Genomic DNA, 16,132 nt, shown 5'->3' on the forward strand with positions numbered 1-16,132 from the left:
GTTACCTTGCCAACTAAGGAACTGGCAGTGGATCAAACCATTGTGAGGCAAAGGGTGGGGGGGTCGCAATCTTTTGAAACTTAAAAACGCGCTATTAAGTGTCTATAATCAGCACAATTGCTTTCATTGCGTATTATTAATATTATTTAAATTACATAGTTATGTTTCAGTGATATATTGGGGGGGACAAATCATATTTTTCCCAGGATGGGAGGGGTCGTGTCCCCCCCGTCCCCCCCGGGATTTCCGCCCCTGCTTGATATGTAATACACCTGTCTTTTAGGTTTTGTACTCTTGTTTGTATATTTCTGTTTTTTTTTGTATTTGTTGTGTTCATAATAAAAAAATATATAATAAATTAAAAAAAGACGCATGCATATTGTCGGCCAGTCGGCCTACAAGTATTTTTGCAATAGAAATATAATCACTAAGATTGTGATTATAGCCAGTTCGTTTTACAAGTGTGTGCACAGTTAACAGGCATAGGCTGAATGCATTGCACTTCTCGTTGTGGCTGCACTTTGGATATTATTAATTTAATTTTGGACGTTGTGATAGCCATTTCATCCGAAACATTATTACCAATGCACAGTTGTCTGATTATGCATATGGAATAAATGCACTTCTTGTTGTTGTCGCATTTTGGATGTATTGTATTGTTATTGCTGAAAGACTTCAGTGCATGGGCGCTGTCCGATGCTGAAGTATATCACCTTGGCACATGAAAGGCGTTTTGTCATTGCCTTGTGGTCACTTGTATTAGGCTTATAGCTATTTTGTTGAATATTCTTTGGCCAAATTCAATTAAAAACTACATTTACATCGAAAAAGAACAACAACAAAAAAAACGTTATACTTTGTGAGAAAACACTAAAATTGTTCCTCAGCTAGAAATGTTCCACCCTCTCATGTCGCCATCTTGACCATGTCCCTGATTTCATGGAGCTCTCCTGCGCATCATTTACTTCACAAAATCCCGCAAACGTGAAAGCGCCAGAAATAAACATCGCGAGATTGTAAATATGTGTGAGAGTCAGAGATTTGAAAGCAGACGCTTTCGTCCCAAACGATGTACAGTAATGCGTACATACATTTTACTTTTGGGTGGCCCAGGGAAATTAGACTTTTTCGAGCTTTTCGGAGCAATTTTTGTATCTTTTTCTTTGTAATACTGTATGTATTCAATCATTTCGAATTGATCACTTCCCACTGGGCACATACATCAATTCAATGTTTATTCCACGTTGGTTCAACGTAATTTAATGGAAATTACATGGATATTGTGTCACGATGAATTTTATAATCTGCAGTCAATTTAATGATGTTTTCATGTGCCATGATTCTGACATTTGACATATGATCCTCATAGGATTAGGCTACATAATTACAGTAAATGTAATCTCAATTCAATACGATGTGCATATACTGTACATATAGCCAATATAGCTATTAAACCCATGTTCAGTGACTGTACTGTGACGCAAGTGGCCTAATATGTTTGTGACGTTCCATGGAACCCACGGTATTGTTTAAACTAGATTCTGATTGGCTTGCAGGTCATTCTACAGTGTAAATTATAAATGAAAACGTGCTTTTATATCAGTGTTACAGATTCACATTACCGAGCGTGTCTCAACCCGTACCGCGCTTTTATCTGCCTAAAGGTATCTTCACGCACGACTGGATAGTCCTTTTGGATACGCTTGTCCAAGGTAAGGATATGCGTCAAGCTGTAGCCTACTTTTAATGTTTTAGTTCCGAACTCAAGTTACTCCAGTCAAGTGATTAATCGTAAAAGTTAGTTGTTTTGACTGAGCAGTCCAATGGCCAATGCTGTTTTGGGACTATGAGATCCTCGGCTATATACTATGATGAGCAAATAACGTGCATAGATTATGCATTAGGCATTGCACAAGTCAGTGTTTAGGTCAGAATATAAAGTTGCTACTTCCGTCAACTCAAGTTACTCAAGTCAAGTGATTAATCGTAAGAGTTAGTTGTTTTGACTGTCAAAACAAATAACTTTGATGGAATATTCCAAATTACAATGGCAATAATGCATCACAACTTCACAATATTACTTGTATTTCAATGATTCATCCAGGCCCAAGACATAAAGTCGCCTGAAAGCTGTGTAGCAATCATTCCATTGCTGACCCATAGGATGGTAATCACATACATGATTGGCTTAATCTAGAATCATGGATACCTTTCATGTGAGTTCTCACACACCAGATTTTTTTACATACCTCAGAAGGAAGATACCTCAATATCTGGAAGCACTGTCTCATGTACAATTGTTAATGCTATCTCTGAAATGTCTAACAAAATGTTGACCTGATCATTTCATCAAGACCTTCTCATCACAAGTTGGAACTAGTGGTCAACATTGGGGCAATGCAGCCCAAAATAACAGGGGCCAATATTTTCATGGAGGTAAGCACTACACTTCTGATGGGTTTAAAGATTGTATTACATTATCTAAAAGTGAGAAAGTAAACCCCAGCTGTAGTTATTATTTTCACAGGGAAGGACAATCCCCATTATGACATGAACGTTTCATTGCTGAACAACCATAGATATTTTTCTTCTAATTTGGCTCCCGTTCCTCCAACAGGGAGCAAGACCTGCCAGCAGAGCTCACTGGAGCAGGGAGACATCCCGTCATCCTTTTGGCACCTGACAAAGTACACTTTTTTTCTTCTAAATAACTCTATAGTAACATCTTCTGCACAAAGTTACATTCCTAATAGGATTGGTGTTAAGTGAGAAAGAATCCTATAGATGGTCCCATGGGCATGGTCTGAAGCCTCTCTTCATCGCAGTATGCTGAACCACCTGATTTCTTGCAGGCTTGAGATTCAGATCCTGCTGAACGATGTTAAGCAGTCGATTAACCACATGCAGGGGACGCTGAACACCTTGCAGGGGCAGTGTATTGAGTTGCAGACTGCCATATCTAAGGTAGTGTCAGATGAGTCTCAGATACAGAAGAATAAGTCTATGATGTTATGGTGATAATGATTGAGATGGTGATTATAATAATGATGACTAACGGTACCCCACCCTACGGGCGGTAAATCATTGGATCTGATTAATTCAATTCAATGCAATTCAATCTTAGAGGACTGCAACCATAGAAATACAATGTATTTACACTAATAATAAGCTATTGTCAACTTCCCGTCTATGGTTATCTTGCTCATTGCTCACTGTCAATTGCTGATTGTTACCCTATGTGTGCAACTATTACTGATTTCTCACAGAATAATTATTTGGTTGCAAATGTACCTGGGGCCATGTAAATAATTGTTAGGCTACTCATTTTGAATCCACCGGTGGCAACTTGTGTGACCATAAAAGTCTGTGTGCGACTGGGCACAGTAAAATAATTTGGTTACTGACCTGCCCTACATCATAGAAGGCCCTTCAAGTCGGAACTAGGAAATTCTGACATTTCTGACTCGCTAACTCGTTATGGAATGATGATTTCAAGTTTCCCACTTGTGAAGTATGAGAATCAACCAGTAGGAAGCTCTACACTAATAACTTACATTCATTTCAAATCTGAGGTTCCAAGTTTCCGATGGCATGTGAATTTTTCAATAGTTGCCATGGTAATTTTGAATGTTCAGTCAGTGAGCATTATGGGTAATTGTCCTACATACTTACATGAAATGCTGTAGTAACAGTGCCATTCCAAACACAATAAATGTGAAAATTAACAAAGATACAAAATATTGCTTAAGTGAAGAAAATCAGCTCAAAATTGTAGGAGGAAATGCCCCTGCAGCAGGGAAGCTTACGGTATTATAATATATTGTAGATAACGTTAATATAATTTGTGTATTTACATTATCAGTACACATACAAATGAAAGTATATGCTAGGGATTGATCTACACTGAGTGAACAAAACATTAAGAACACCTATTGAGTTGCCCCCCCTTGCAGTTCTTGACACAAACCGGTGCGCCTGGCACCTACTACCAGGCGCACCGGTTTGCTTATTCACACTCTGAATGACACACATACACAATCCATGTCTCAATTGTCTAAAAATCATTCTTTAACCTGTCTCCTCCCCTTCATCTACACTAAGAAGATTTAACAATTGACATCAATAACTGATGATAGCTTTCACCTGATTAATCTATGTCACGGAAAGAGAAGGTGTTCTTAATGTTTAACACACTCAGTGTATGTGTCAATGATGTTATAGATTCCAAGTGGTTGATTTTTTAGGGAATTACTATATGCTCTATGTTATACCTGCAGATCATCACAGCAGCCGAAGTTGCTGCACAGAGGGAGGAGATCCTCCAAACAGCCAGTGTCCCTGCACAGAGGGAGGGGATTCTCCAAACAGCCAGTGTCCCTGCGCAGAGGGAGGGGATTCTCTCAGCAGCTAGCATCAATGCACAGAGGGAGGAGATCCTCCGATCATCAGGCCTCATCCCTGCACAGAGGGACGGGATCCTCCAAACAGCCAGTGTCCCTGCGCAGAGGGAGGAGATCCTCCAAACAGCCAGTGTCCCTGCACAGAGGGAGGGGATTCTCTCAGTAGCCAGCATCAATGCACAGAGGGAGGAGATCCTCCGATCATCAGGCCTCATCCCTGCACAGAGGGAGGGGATCCTCCAAACAGCCAGTGTCCCTGCGCAGAGGGAGGGAATCGTACCAATGGCCAGCGTCCCAGCGCACAGCGAGGGGATTGTCCCAAAGGCTAGTGTCCCTGCTGAGAGGGAGGAGGTCCTCCGAGCATCAGGCCTCATGCCTGCACATAAGGAGGGGATCCTCCGAGCATCAGGCCTCATCCCTGTACAGAGGGAGGGGATTCTTCCAGCAGCTTCTATCACTGCGCGGAAGAAGAAGATCCTCAGAGCATCACACGTCACCCATGCACAAAGGGAGTTGATCCTCCTGATGGCCAGTGTCACTGCGCAGAGGAAAGGACTCTTCCCAAAGGCCAGCGTCCCTGCGCACAGGGAGTGGATCGTCCCAAAGGCTAGTGTCCCTGCAGAGAGGGAGGAGATCTTCCTCACAACCAGTGTCCCTGTGAAGAATGGAAACAATCATCCACAACCACCTCCCATCATCCCCATGGTGGCACCACTGTGGAAATGGGATGGTGGAGCATGTACTCCACCTGTGGATTTCTATTCCAAGAGAAGAGGTCACTTAACCTTACCTAATTAGTAAAGAAATTACCATTGTGATAGCGTGAGAATAAGTTGTGATAGATTAAATGTATGGCTCATGTGAGTATATAGCTGTAATACTTTCATGCATTTTCTCCATACAACAGGTTTAGCTCCATTTTACTTTTACATTTTAGTCATTTAGCAGACGCTCTTATCCAGAGCGACTTACAGTAGTGAGTGTATACATTTTCATATTCCGGTGAATCTCTCCAGGATTTCGCATGGGTTTTTTGGATATTAGCTGATAAATATGCTAGATTTTGCAGCGACAATTATGACATTTTGCATAGCAATATGCAATTGTTTTGTCCAATTTGTTGCAAAAATGCGCTGACAAGGAAAAAACTGTGTTGACGTCTGGCTTGATTGAACCATATTATGCAGTCAATGTGCGGTGATTGGTTGAAATTGCGAGCCCTCTTTTTGTACTGTGGTAATGGGTCAGTTCTATGCAATAATATTGTGATGACGTGACTATTTTATTCAGAAATAGTTTGGTGATTGGTCAAATTTGTAAGCCCTCACATAATATGCAGGGAATTGTTGACTTTGCAACCAAAACAATGCGATCGCAGAGTCCTGGAGTAACCTCCCAGTAATCCCTGTGACTGCGTGTTGGTTAAGATTGGGTTGTAACAGAGTATCAGAGCGAGACGTTTCTACCTGGCAGCTAGTAATTGTTCTGTGTGGTGACATGAGCAGAGTGGCCTGACTTCTCCCACTTATTACAGATGTCCGACTTAGATATGTTGAGCATCCTGCTATGATGTCCATCACCAAGCCGGAACATTCCGATGCCAACCCTCAGTGCCAGACTGGCAGCCGGCCGGTGGCTGAGCCCGAGACCCCTGCTGTTCACAATAACAGTGGAGGCTGGCTCAGCTGGGTCTTTGGGAGTGGAAGAGTTAATAAGAAGGAGGTTCATCTACCTGAGGACAAAGACAGATCTGTAAGGAACTGGTTATTAACACTTTATTCTATGTAGAGACAATTGAGTGGATTAAAAAAAAGACAATTTGTGGCTTGCTTCACATTGCTAATATCTTCTTCCTCAGATTGTCTGGGATCCAACTCTGCACAGATGGGTTAACAAAACTGAGCCCAAGGCTGTGGTACACACTTAAATTCAAAGAAATAAAAACAGTGAACAACCATTGTATTTCAACTGTGATAATATTACTAACAATTTGGAAAATGTGTTGATGTGTTTTACAGAACAAGTGTGTACCACCACCTCCACCGATGGGGACCTATGGATATCAGGGGAACACTGGCAGTGTCCCCAAAGGAGTGAATCCTTACTCTATGAAAGCAGGTGAATATTGCTTTAGAATACATGTGGTTTAACCAAGACTGTGTCAGCCAATCATAGATGTCCCTGGTGGTCCCCTGCTAACACCTTTCCCACTACCAGCAGGTCTATGGGGCAGCAGATACCCTACAATGCATGACAATGATGGGACCAACTCAAAGCCTCCAAGCCATGGGCCTGGACTGCTTCCTAGACAGCTCTCTGGCTTGCTCCCTCCTTCACACTTTGACCTCATGGCACCAATGGTTGTGCCACCTGACACTCTACCCTACTGAGGTATGACTCTGGAAAATCCTTCCAAATTGTATCCATTCATCATTAACTGAGATTTTACTTTAACATAGCAAATGGCTGAAGTAGCAAAGATGTTAACTATTTTTTATTTTTGTCCAACAGGCCATTTGCCCAGAGGGGATTTGCCATACATAGATTTTTTTCAGCATTAAAAATGTATTAAAACACACTTTTAATTAAATCTCTCCTTTGTGTCCTCATGTTCACATTAATTTGATGTGTTCTATCATCATTTACAATGCTTATTGCTTCTGCATTGCTTTACGTTACAGACAAGTATACTGCTTAAAACAATAAAGGGAACACTAAAATAACACATCCTAGATCTGAATGAATGATATAATCTTATTAAATACTTTTTTCTTTACATAGTTGAATGTGCTGACAACAAAATCACACAAAAATAATTAATGGAAATCCGATTTATCAACCCATGGAGGTCTGGATTTGGAGTCACACTCAAAATTAAAGTGGAAAACCACACTACAGGCTGATCCAACTTTGATGTAATGTCCTTAAAACAAGTCAAAATGAGGCTCATTAGTGTGTGTGGCCTCCACGTGCCTGTATGACCTCCCCACAACGCCTGGGCATGCTCCTGATGAGTTGGCGGATGGTCTCCTGAGGGATCTCCTCCCAGACTTGGACTAAAGCATCCGCCAACTCCTGGACAGTCTGTGGTGCAACGTGGCGTTGGTGGATGGAGTGAGACATGATGTCCCAGATGTGCTCAATTGGATTCAGGTCTGGGGAACGGGTGGGCCAGTTCATAGCATCAATGCCTTCCTCTTGCAGGAACTGCTGGCACACTCCAGCCACATGAGGTCTAGCATTGTCTTGCATTAGGAGGAACCCAGGGCCAACCGCACCAGCATATGGTCTCACAAGGGGTCTGAGGATCTCATCTCGGTACCTATTGGCAGTCAGGCTACCTCTGGCGAGCACATGGAGGGCTGTGCAGCCCCCCAAAGAAATGCCACCCCACACCATGACTGACCCACCGCCAAACCGGTCATGCTGGAGGATGTTGCAGGCAGCAGAACGTTCTCCACGGCGTCTCCAGACTCTGTCACGTCTGTCACATGTTCTCAGTGTGAACCTACTTTCATCTGTGAAGAGCACAGGGCGCCAGTGGCGAATTTGCCAATCTTGGTGTTCTCTGGCAAATGCCAAATGTCCTGCACGGTGTTGGGCTGTAAGCACAACCCCCACCTGTGGACGTCGGGCCCTCATACCACCCTCATGGAGTCTGTTTCTGACCGTTTGAGCAGACACATGCACATTTGTGGCCTGCTGGAGGTCATTTTGCAGGGCTCTGGCAGTGCTCCTCCTGCTCCTCTATGCACAAAGGCGGAGGTAGCGGTCCTGCTGCTGGGTTGTTGCCCTCCTACGGCCTCCTCCACGTCTCCTGATGTACTGGCCTGTCTCCTCGTAGCGCCTCCATGCTCTGGACACTACGCTGACAGAAACAGCAAACCTTCTTGCCACAGCTCGCATTGATGTGCCATCCTGGATGAGCTGCACTACCTGAGCCACTTGTGTGGGTTGTAGACTCCGTCTCATGCTACCACTAGAGTGAAAGCACCGCCAGCATTCAAAAGTGACCAAAACATCAGCCAGGAAGCATAGGAACTGAGAAGTGGTCTGTGGTCACCACCTGCAGAACCACTCCTTTATTGGGGGTGTCTTGCTAATTGCCTATAATTTCCACCTGTTGTCTATTCCATTTGCACAACAGCATGTGAAATTTATTGTCAATCGGTGTTGCTTCCTATGTGGACAGTTTGATTTCACAGAAGTGTGATTGACTTGGAGTTACATTGTGTTGTTTAAGTGTTCCCTTTATTTTTTTGAGCAGTGTATATATTATACACATATATTTTATTTTAGACATTAGAAAAACATATTTTTGTGCATTTTGGATGTCCTACATTTACTTACTGTACAGACAAGTAGATTTTATACACATATTTAGATTTTTATTTTATTTTTTTATGTATTCCATAGACATAACGAAATATATTTAGATGCATTTTGAATTCCTAAATGTCAATATTTTTATTTTCTGTGTCACGTGTTTATGCCCATTTATGTACATCCTGTATATGTTACCCTTCCAATGAGCTTATCATATAAACTACAACGCGAAAAATACGGTTTACTTCACTTTTAATCATGTCAGCACAGGTAACAGCCATTTACAGTCTTTGTTTACATTTACATTACATTTAAGTCATTTAGCAGATTCTCTTATTCAGAGCGACTTACAAATTGGTGCATTCACCTTATAATATCCAATGGAACAACCACTTTACAATAGTGCATCTAAATCTTTTAAGGGGGGAGGGGGGGTTAGAAGGATTACTTTATCCTATCCCAGGTATTCCTTAAAGAGGTGGGGTTTCAGGTGTCTCCGGAAGGTGGTGATTGACTCTGCTGTCCTGGCGTCGTGAGGGAGCTTGTTCCACCATTGGGGTGCCAGAGCAGCGAACAGTTTTGACTGGGCTGAGCGGGAACTGTGCTTCCTCAGAGGTAGGGAGGCGAGCAGGCCAGAGGTGGATGAACGCAGTGCCCTTGTTTGGGTGTAGGGCCTGATCAGAGCCTGAAGGTACGGAGGTGCCGTTCCCCTCACAGCTCCGTAGGCAAGCACCATGGTCTTGTAGTTTATCATTCTTACTCTTCCCAATTCACTTAAACTATATTTCTTTATTTCCCATGGGCTTCACCAGAGTACCCCCTAGTGGCTGGAATACAAGTGTATTAAGCCCCTTACAACACCCCCCTGCAAAAACAAACAAAATGTTGTCCCAAACATTTCACTGGCCTCAAAACTATAAACACATCAGAACGTCTCTAGTTGGTATCCTGATAAGAGCTTGGCAGCCCTAAAGCGTTATTGGTTAGAATGTGTCTGGGCCTCCTCTGCCGGGCTGAACGGCGGGGCAAGGTCATGGGTGACCCCAATGAATCAGTGTCCACTTCATCATGAGATGATTGAGTCTCTGAGCCCTCAGCTGTTTCCATATTTACCCCTGTCCTCTCCGGGCTCTCTCTGAGGACTGGCTGGCACTCCTTCACAGTGAAGTTTCTATCAGTCTGACGCCGTTCCTCACTATTATCTGATACTAGTTGTGTGCTACTCTGTCTGCTCTCTTCATCCCTATGTGGCCTATTGATGAATACTGGATAAGAATCCTCATCTGAGCTCTCACACTCAGCGCTCTCCCCATTTTGCTGATTTTGCTGGGGTGGTTCCCTTCTCCACAGACCTCTACTGGGTATTTCAACAGGTTCCTCAAATGGTAGGGAATTACATGACATGAGCATATTGCGATGCAGAACCCGGGCCCTGCCTGTACCCCTCTCGGGTTTGACCTCATAGACAGGGCTGTCATCACCTTTCCTGGTTACCACCACATGTATTTGGTCCTCCCAGTGTGATCTTAGCTTTCCCGGCCCCCCACGTTCTGACATGTTCCTCACCAGTACACGATCCCCTGAGACCAGAACCGAACTCCTTTTCTTCCGATCGTAGTAGGCTTTTCCCTTTGCTGTTGATTTCTCCATGTTTCTACTGGCGATGTCATAGGCTTCAGCCATCTGTTGCTGCCACTTCTTAGCATAATCCTGGTATGATTTCTCCTGTTCCTTTATCTGTAACCCAAAGACAAGGTCAAGAGGTAGCAGTGGAGCCCTTCCAAACAGCAGGAAATACGGTGAGAACCCAGTAGCATCCATGGTGATACTTTTTTGCTACAGTTTTCCTTGACCTATTTCTGGTGGGGTAGGCTTGTGCAAGTTTTGTAAAGTTAGCTAAAATAACTCAAATGTACTCGTAGCCCCCTCTGCTTTTCTCCAAATGCACATAGTCAATTGAAATCATCTGGAAAGGAGCTGTAGCTCGTACATGTTGCATTGGGGCCCTAGTTATTACACTGGGTTCCTTTTGTTTGATACACTTACACACTTTGGTGATAAAGTGTTCAATGTCATGTTGCATGCGCGGCCAATAAAAGCATTCTCGTGCTAAGTTCAACACTCTTTCTGTTCCTAGATGGGCCATTTCACTGTGTAAGTTCTTGTATATCAGTGTTCTATACTGACTTGATACCACAACTTGTGTCGTTTTCGCTGTTTTCCTTTTTAATGTTCCATCTGGTGAGACATGGAGCCTGTTCCACTCTTGCAGTAACTGTTTGACTTTGTAGGACTCTTGTTGACATTCTGTTGGTTTAGACTTAGTCCTTTGACTTTTCAGTTCCAAGATTCTCGATACAGCCGCATCCTTTAACTGAGCCTGCATGATATCGTGTGGAGACAGTCGGCCTGTAACTGTTCCCCCCCACCATGACAGCTCATCTTGCACTGATGGCCTTAGTGTGACCGTGGATATCCACATTACACAGTCATTCTGCTCTCTGAACAATATTGAGTGTTGCTTTTACCATTTCAAGTGAGTGTTTCTCAGTGCATTCTTCCATGTAATGTTCAACATTTTCTCCATTCCTCAGTTATGATGGATACCTGAGCCCCTGTGTCTTTACACCCTCCATATAACACCACACTTGACATTTTTTACCAATGAGCTGTGCTATATTACAATGTCCTGTGGTAGCTGGGGTAGTTGGTGTAACAGTGTAGGTTCCGTCCCTCTCTTCGCCCCAACCCGGGCTCGAACCAGGGACCCTTGCACACATCAACAACTGACGCCCACGAAGCATCGTTACCCATCGCGCCACAAAAGCCGCGGCCCTTGCAACACAAGGGGAAACCCTACTTCAAGTCTCAGAGCGAGTGACGTCACTGATTGAAATGCTATTAGCGCGCACCACCGCTAACTAACTAGCCATTTCACATCGGTTACATTGGCCCCCACTCGCTCTGTGTCATGGGACAAGGGGAGTTGTGGTCAGTCTTGCGAGCAGTCTTACATGTATGTTGGTGCTGTTTCCAATGATCCTGTTAGCACACTTTGGAACAATAGGCAGCTTTATGACACAATGAACACAACTTCAACTCTGAGATTCTCTCTACCTTTGCACTGCAGCCACTGCAACACTGAATGAAACTAGATGTATCTGAGGTCACTCCCCGTTCCATGGTTGTGACCCCCAGGCGTTTCCCGATGGATGTGCGTTGCCCCTGATCCTACATCCTACTGCCCAATGGCTATCACTGCCACATTTGTAGCAATGATGGCAAGTCTGTTGACCAGTCTCATAACAACTTTTGCATTTTCTTTTCTCCCTGTTGGTTGGACTTGGTTTTCTGTTGGAGGCATTCCTAACTGAACTGTCACCCTGGCCCTGCACTGACTGTACTAATGAGGCAACCTGACAGGTCAGTTGTTTGATTACTTCTGTCGTGTCTTTGGGCACCATTAACTGAAGACATGTTTATCAAAATAACTCCCTGTTATTATTATTACGCGATTAAACTGATTAATCGTTTAACTGTAATTAACTAGGAGATCGGGGCACCAAGGAAAGTATTCAGATTACAAAGATATAATTTTCCTAATATAACTTTCCTATATTATAACATATATTATATTATAGTATAGGCCGATTATCTTCTGGTTTAAATGGTGTATTTTACCTCGCTCCCGTCTCATTCCAAACGTCGTAAATTGTTGTATCTGCACGAACCCAGTCTTCACTAAAAGTCATCCATACATCAATTGTCTTAAAATCATTTATTTACTAAACTAAGTAATTCACAGAAAGCATACAAACAGTAATTATCGTCACAAAGAATTGGTAGAGAAATGTGCCCTAGTGGGCTAAACCGGCATGGCTGGTGTCTTGTTAAAACAAAGGGTCATAAAGGGCAGCTGAGAAGACCCTACAGAGTTGATAAATATTAACAATTGATATGCTAATCCTTTGCACATGAACGCTCACTCATTCGGGAACAATTGCAATCAATATATATATTTACGCTCAGTGTGTCGTCGGGATCCTTGTTGGAGAGTTTTTGTCCTGTTGGAGAGTTTTTGTCCGCGTTTTCTCTCTCGGTTAGAATGGATCTTTCAAAGCGACATTCATTAGCGTCGTTATAGAATGGATGTTTCGTCGGTCTTCACATTCAATGATACCGAATTCTAGCTGCTGACTAGTACTTAATATCAAAGACTTGTTCTTATTCTGTATCGATAGTTTAACCACGTGGTATGGTTAAAGTTCAGTAGAGGAATACATGGTCAAACCTATTGGCCAACTCGTAATGGAGTGGAGGCCTGGTCTGAAGAAAGTAACCCTGGGTGGGGGTTTTATTCGGAATGACAGAAAAAGGCTGTCTCATGACGACAGGTCTTGTCTGTGTCCCTGGGGGCGTGCCGATGACTGAGTTAAGCTTTGAACAGAAATACAATTCTATCACATTAACATCAGTACATAGCCTCTCAACATATTCCAAATAGCTTTAATCTTATTAAATCATTGTATACAACCATTTAGATGCAAGTCCCATAGCTGAGGCTATTATATAAACCTTAGTATGGTAATATGGTACTATTGTCTCCAATGGGTATCACAAAATTGTACCAAGCGGACCAGTTCGTAGCTGGATTCTTCACCGATCTTTTATACCATCTCCAGAACATAAATGTCGTTCGGTTCCCCAATTCTGTGAGTTGGAAGAATTTCCTTTGTCTCTCTATGAAACCCCTCTCTGTCTCAACTGGGCCAAGCGGCAGGACATTCTCCTTTAGAATTTTATGACCGCCTTCACAGGGCCTGGGTAGGGAGAGGTAGGTAGGGGGATGGTGCAAGGGGGAGGGGGTCAACTGTGCTCCCTGTTCCCAGAGAGAGGGCAACGTCATGACACTTCATTGCTCGCATCAATTTTACTTAGGAGAGGATTATATTTATTTTGTTTTCGGACTGTGGTCTGTGAGGGCTCTGCCTGTTCACATTCCTTTCCTCTATCCCGGTTATCCTCACTCTATACTTCGTTCACTCGTGTGAGTGTGAGCTTACGGGAAATCCTGGCCTTTTGCATGCGTTCGCTTTCATTGCCCTGGGCAATTTGCATTTTCTCAAGCAACAGTTCATCACTGGTGTTAATATTCTGGAGATGCACTCTCATCTCTTCCCTGACATTATCATTTGTTAATCCTGTAACAATGGCCTGCAGGCATTGACTCTTGACTAACTGTGCCATATTTCAGTCCTGATTGGGCACGAGCTGAGGCTGATAACACTTTCTGTCTCAGGTTAAAGACTCGGACTAGGATGTCCAAGGCAGTGTTGCTTTAGTCAACTTGTGATAAAGTTCAGTAGCATCCCTCTCTGCATAATGTGTCCTCAAGATATGTGTCCCCCAGATAACTCCTCATCTTAAGCCCTGGGCTCACAGCTCTGATTACTGCTTCTATGATTTCTAATTCATGGTATCCTTTTCTCCGTCCATTTTCAATATGATGTTCTAGGCTGCTGAAGCTGAGCTTATCTTTTTGATTTTGATCTCCGATCTGTCCATGAATTTTAAAGTCTTTATAACTGGACATACTCAATCCATTCTCTCTCTGTGGTGGGTGCCTTTCTGGAGCTGAGACCACTTCTCTGCTGGGCTGAGGAGCCCCTCCCTCTTCTTTTCGTTCTGCCGCAGCTCTCGTCTCTCCGCTGGGTTCGCTTTCGCCGACTGGCTGGGACTTGTAGGCAGACTTTCACAGTATCCTCAGAGTCCGACATTCCTTTGATTTCGCCTTTCAGTTGAAGCAGCCAAGACATTCCCTCATCCTCTGATTCCATTAAATCCTCCTTCTCACAGTAATCTTCCATCAATTTGCATCGCAAAGCGCGATGGCTCTTTCCTTTTACTTCAGTCATCTACACCTCCTATTCCACAACGTACACACAAGTGCCGTAAATTGTCCTCAGTTAAAGTCCCTAAACTCTGTTCGATTTCATCCAACAACATTTCCCTCTCTCGACTCATATTGTCCTGCTCACGTGGCAACAACGACAATGCAGGCAATGGCAAGATAGCTACACTCCGTTAGGTGGTTAGCCTGCTAACGTTAGCTAGCTAGCTGCTCTCCCAATGTCTCTCACTCGTTGTCCGTTCCAGGAATATGGGCTGGTGCTCTGTAGTAACTTGACAAGGAATGCCCACACGCATTTCGATATTACTTTCCTTTACTTTCAACCCAAACCTAAAGGTGTATTGCCAGGTACAAACGGTACAAATATAACAGAACTATATAGCCCACTCAGCCGGTGGTAGAATCACATTGCACAGAACTCACTCTTGGTGATGACATCATCAAAGGGGAAAGGTCAAGGTTAATGCCAATAATAACCATGTAATTATTTATATAGTGTCCACACTATAACATGCTCATATGAAAATAAATCTCAGCGGTGCCTCCAAATTTGTTACCCTTCCAATGAGCTTATCATATAAACTACAACGCGAAAAGTAAGGTTTACTTCACTATTAATCATGTCAGCACAGGTGACAGCCGTTTACAGCTTTTCTTTAGTTTTTCATTCTTACTCTTTCCAATTCACTTAAACTATATTTCTTTGTTTCCCATGGTGTCACGACTCCTGCCAAAGTCGGTTCCTCTTGTTCGGGCGGCGTTCGGTGGTCGACGTCACCGGTCTTCAAGCCATCACCGCTCCACCTTTCATTTCCCATTTGTTTTGTCTTGTTTTTCCACACACCTGGTTTACATCCCCTCATTACTCTATGTGTATATTATCCTGAGGTCCCCTCGTGTCTGTGTGTGGTATTGTTAGTTCGTTTTGTGTGTGACGCTACAGGCTAGTTTTGCGCCGGGTATTATGTTAACCCGTGGTTTTTGTATTTTGCACTATTTTGTGTATTTGTGCGCTCGCTTTTTCCTTGGGCCGGAGTGTTGTTACGCAGTTGCGTCCGGCTGTTTTCCTCTGCCTAATAAAGCGTGCCTGTTCACTCATCTCTGCTCTCCTGCACCTGACTTCCTTCGACCAGTTGCGCACACTCTGACAGAATACCACACCCTGCCTTATGGAGTCAGCAGGAGCAGGTACCCCTGTTGTAGGGGTCGAGGAGCGCGTCCGAGAGCACACGGCGATGCTCCACCATCTCGGCGCCGTTATGGACCGCGTCGTTCAGACGATGGACCGCTGGGAGAGACAGGGAGTCCCTCCAGCGCCTCCACCAGCACAACAGGGGTCGCCACTACTCGCCCCTCCTGTACCTGGTCCCAGTGGGATTCGTCTCGCTGTTCCCGGGGAGTATGATGGGACGGCGGCATGCTGCCAGGGTTTCCTGCTGCAGCTGGACCTGTACCGTCCTCCTTCGGGACGTGAGAGGGTGTCCGCCCTCGTCTC

At 43.8% G+C, this 16,132-nt stretch overlaps 1 protein-coding gene across 3 annotated transcripts; it reads left to right on the plus strand.

The window, feature by feature from the left end:
• The first annotated feature begins 181 nt into the window (after positions 1 to 181).
• LOC115187587 (uncharacterized protein KIAA0754) lies at positions 182 to 7,095 on the plus strand. 3 transcript variants are annotated; one of them, XM_029746541.1, is made up of 11 exons: positions 182 to 2,216; positions 2,355 to 2,436; positions 2,618 to 2,687; positions 2,853 to 2,964; positions 4,278 to 4,433; positions 4,515 to 5,175; positions 5,935 to 6,152; positions 6,259 to 6,315; positions 6,419 to 6,518; positions 6,618 to 6,791; positions 6,912 to 7,095. In XM_029746541.1, the coding sequence occupies exons 1-10, from the start codon at positions 2,202 to 2,204 to the stop codon at positions 6,788 to 6,790; spliced, it is 1,644 nt and encodes a 547-aa protein (XP_029602401.1). In that variant the 5' UTR covers positions 182 to 2,201; the 3' UTR covers position 6,791; positions 6,912 to 7,095. The 3 variants fall into 3 exon arrangements, with proteins under 3 accessions (XP_029602401.1, XP_029602400.1, XP_029602399.1); XM_029746540.1 differs by having other exon boundaries at positions 182 to 1,712; positions 2,105 to 2,216; positions 4,278 to 5,175; XM_029746539.1 differs by having other exon boundaries at positions 4,278 to 5,175.
• The last annotated feature ends 9,037 nt before the right edge of the window (positions 7,096 to 16,132 follow it).

Source organism: Salmo trutta, unplaced genomic scaffold, assembly GCF_901001165.1.
Source record: "Salmo trutta unplaced genomic scaffold, fSalTru1.1, whole genome shotgun sequence".
NCBI lineage: Eukaryota > Metazoa > Chordata > Actinopteri > Salmoniformes > Salmonidae > Salmo > Salmo trutta.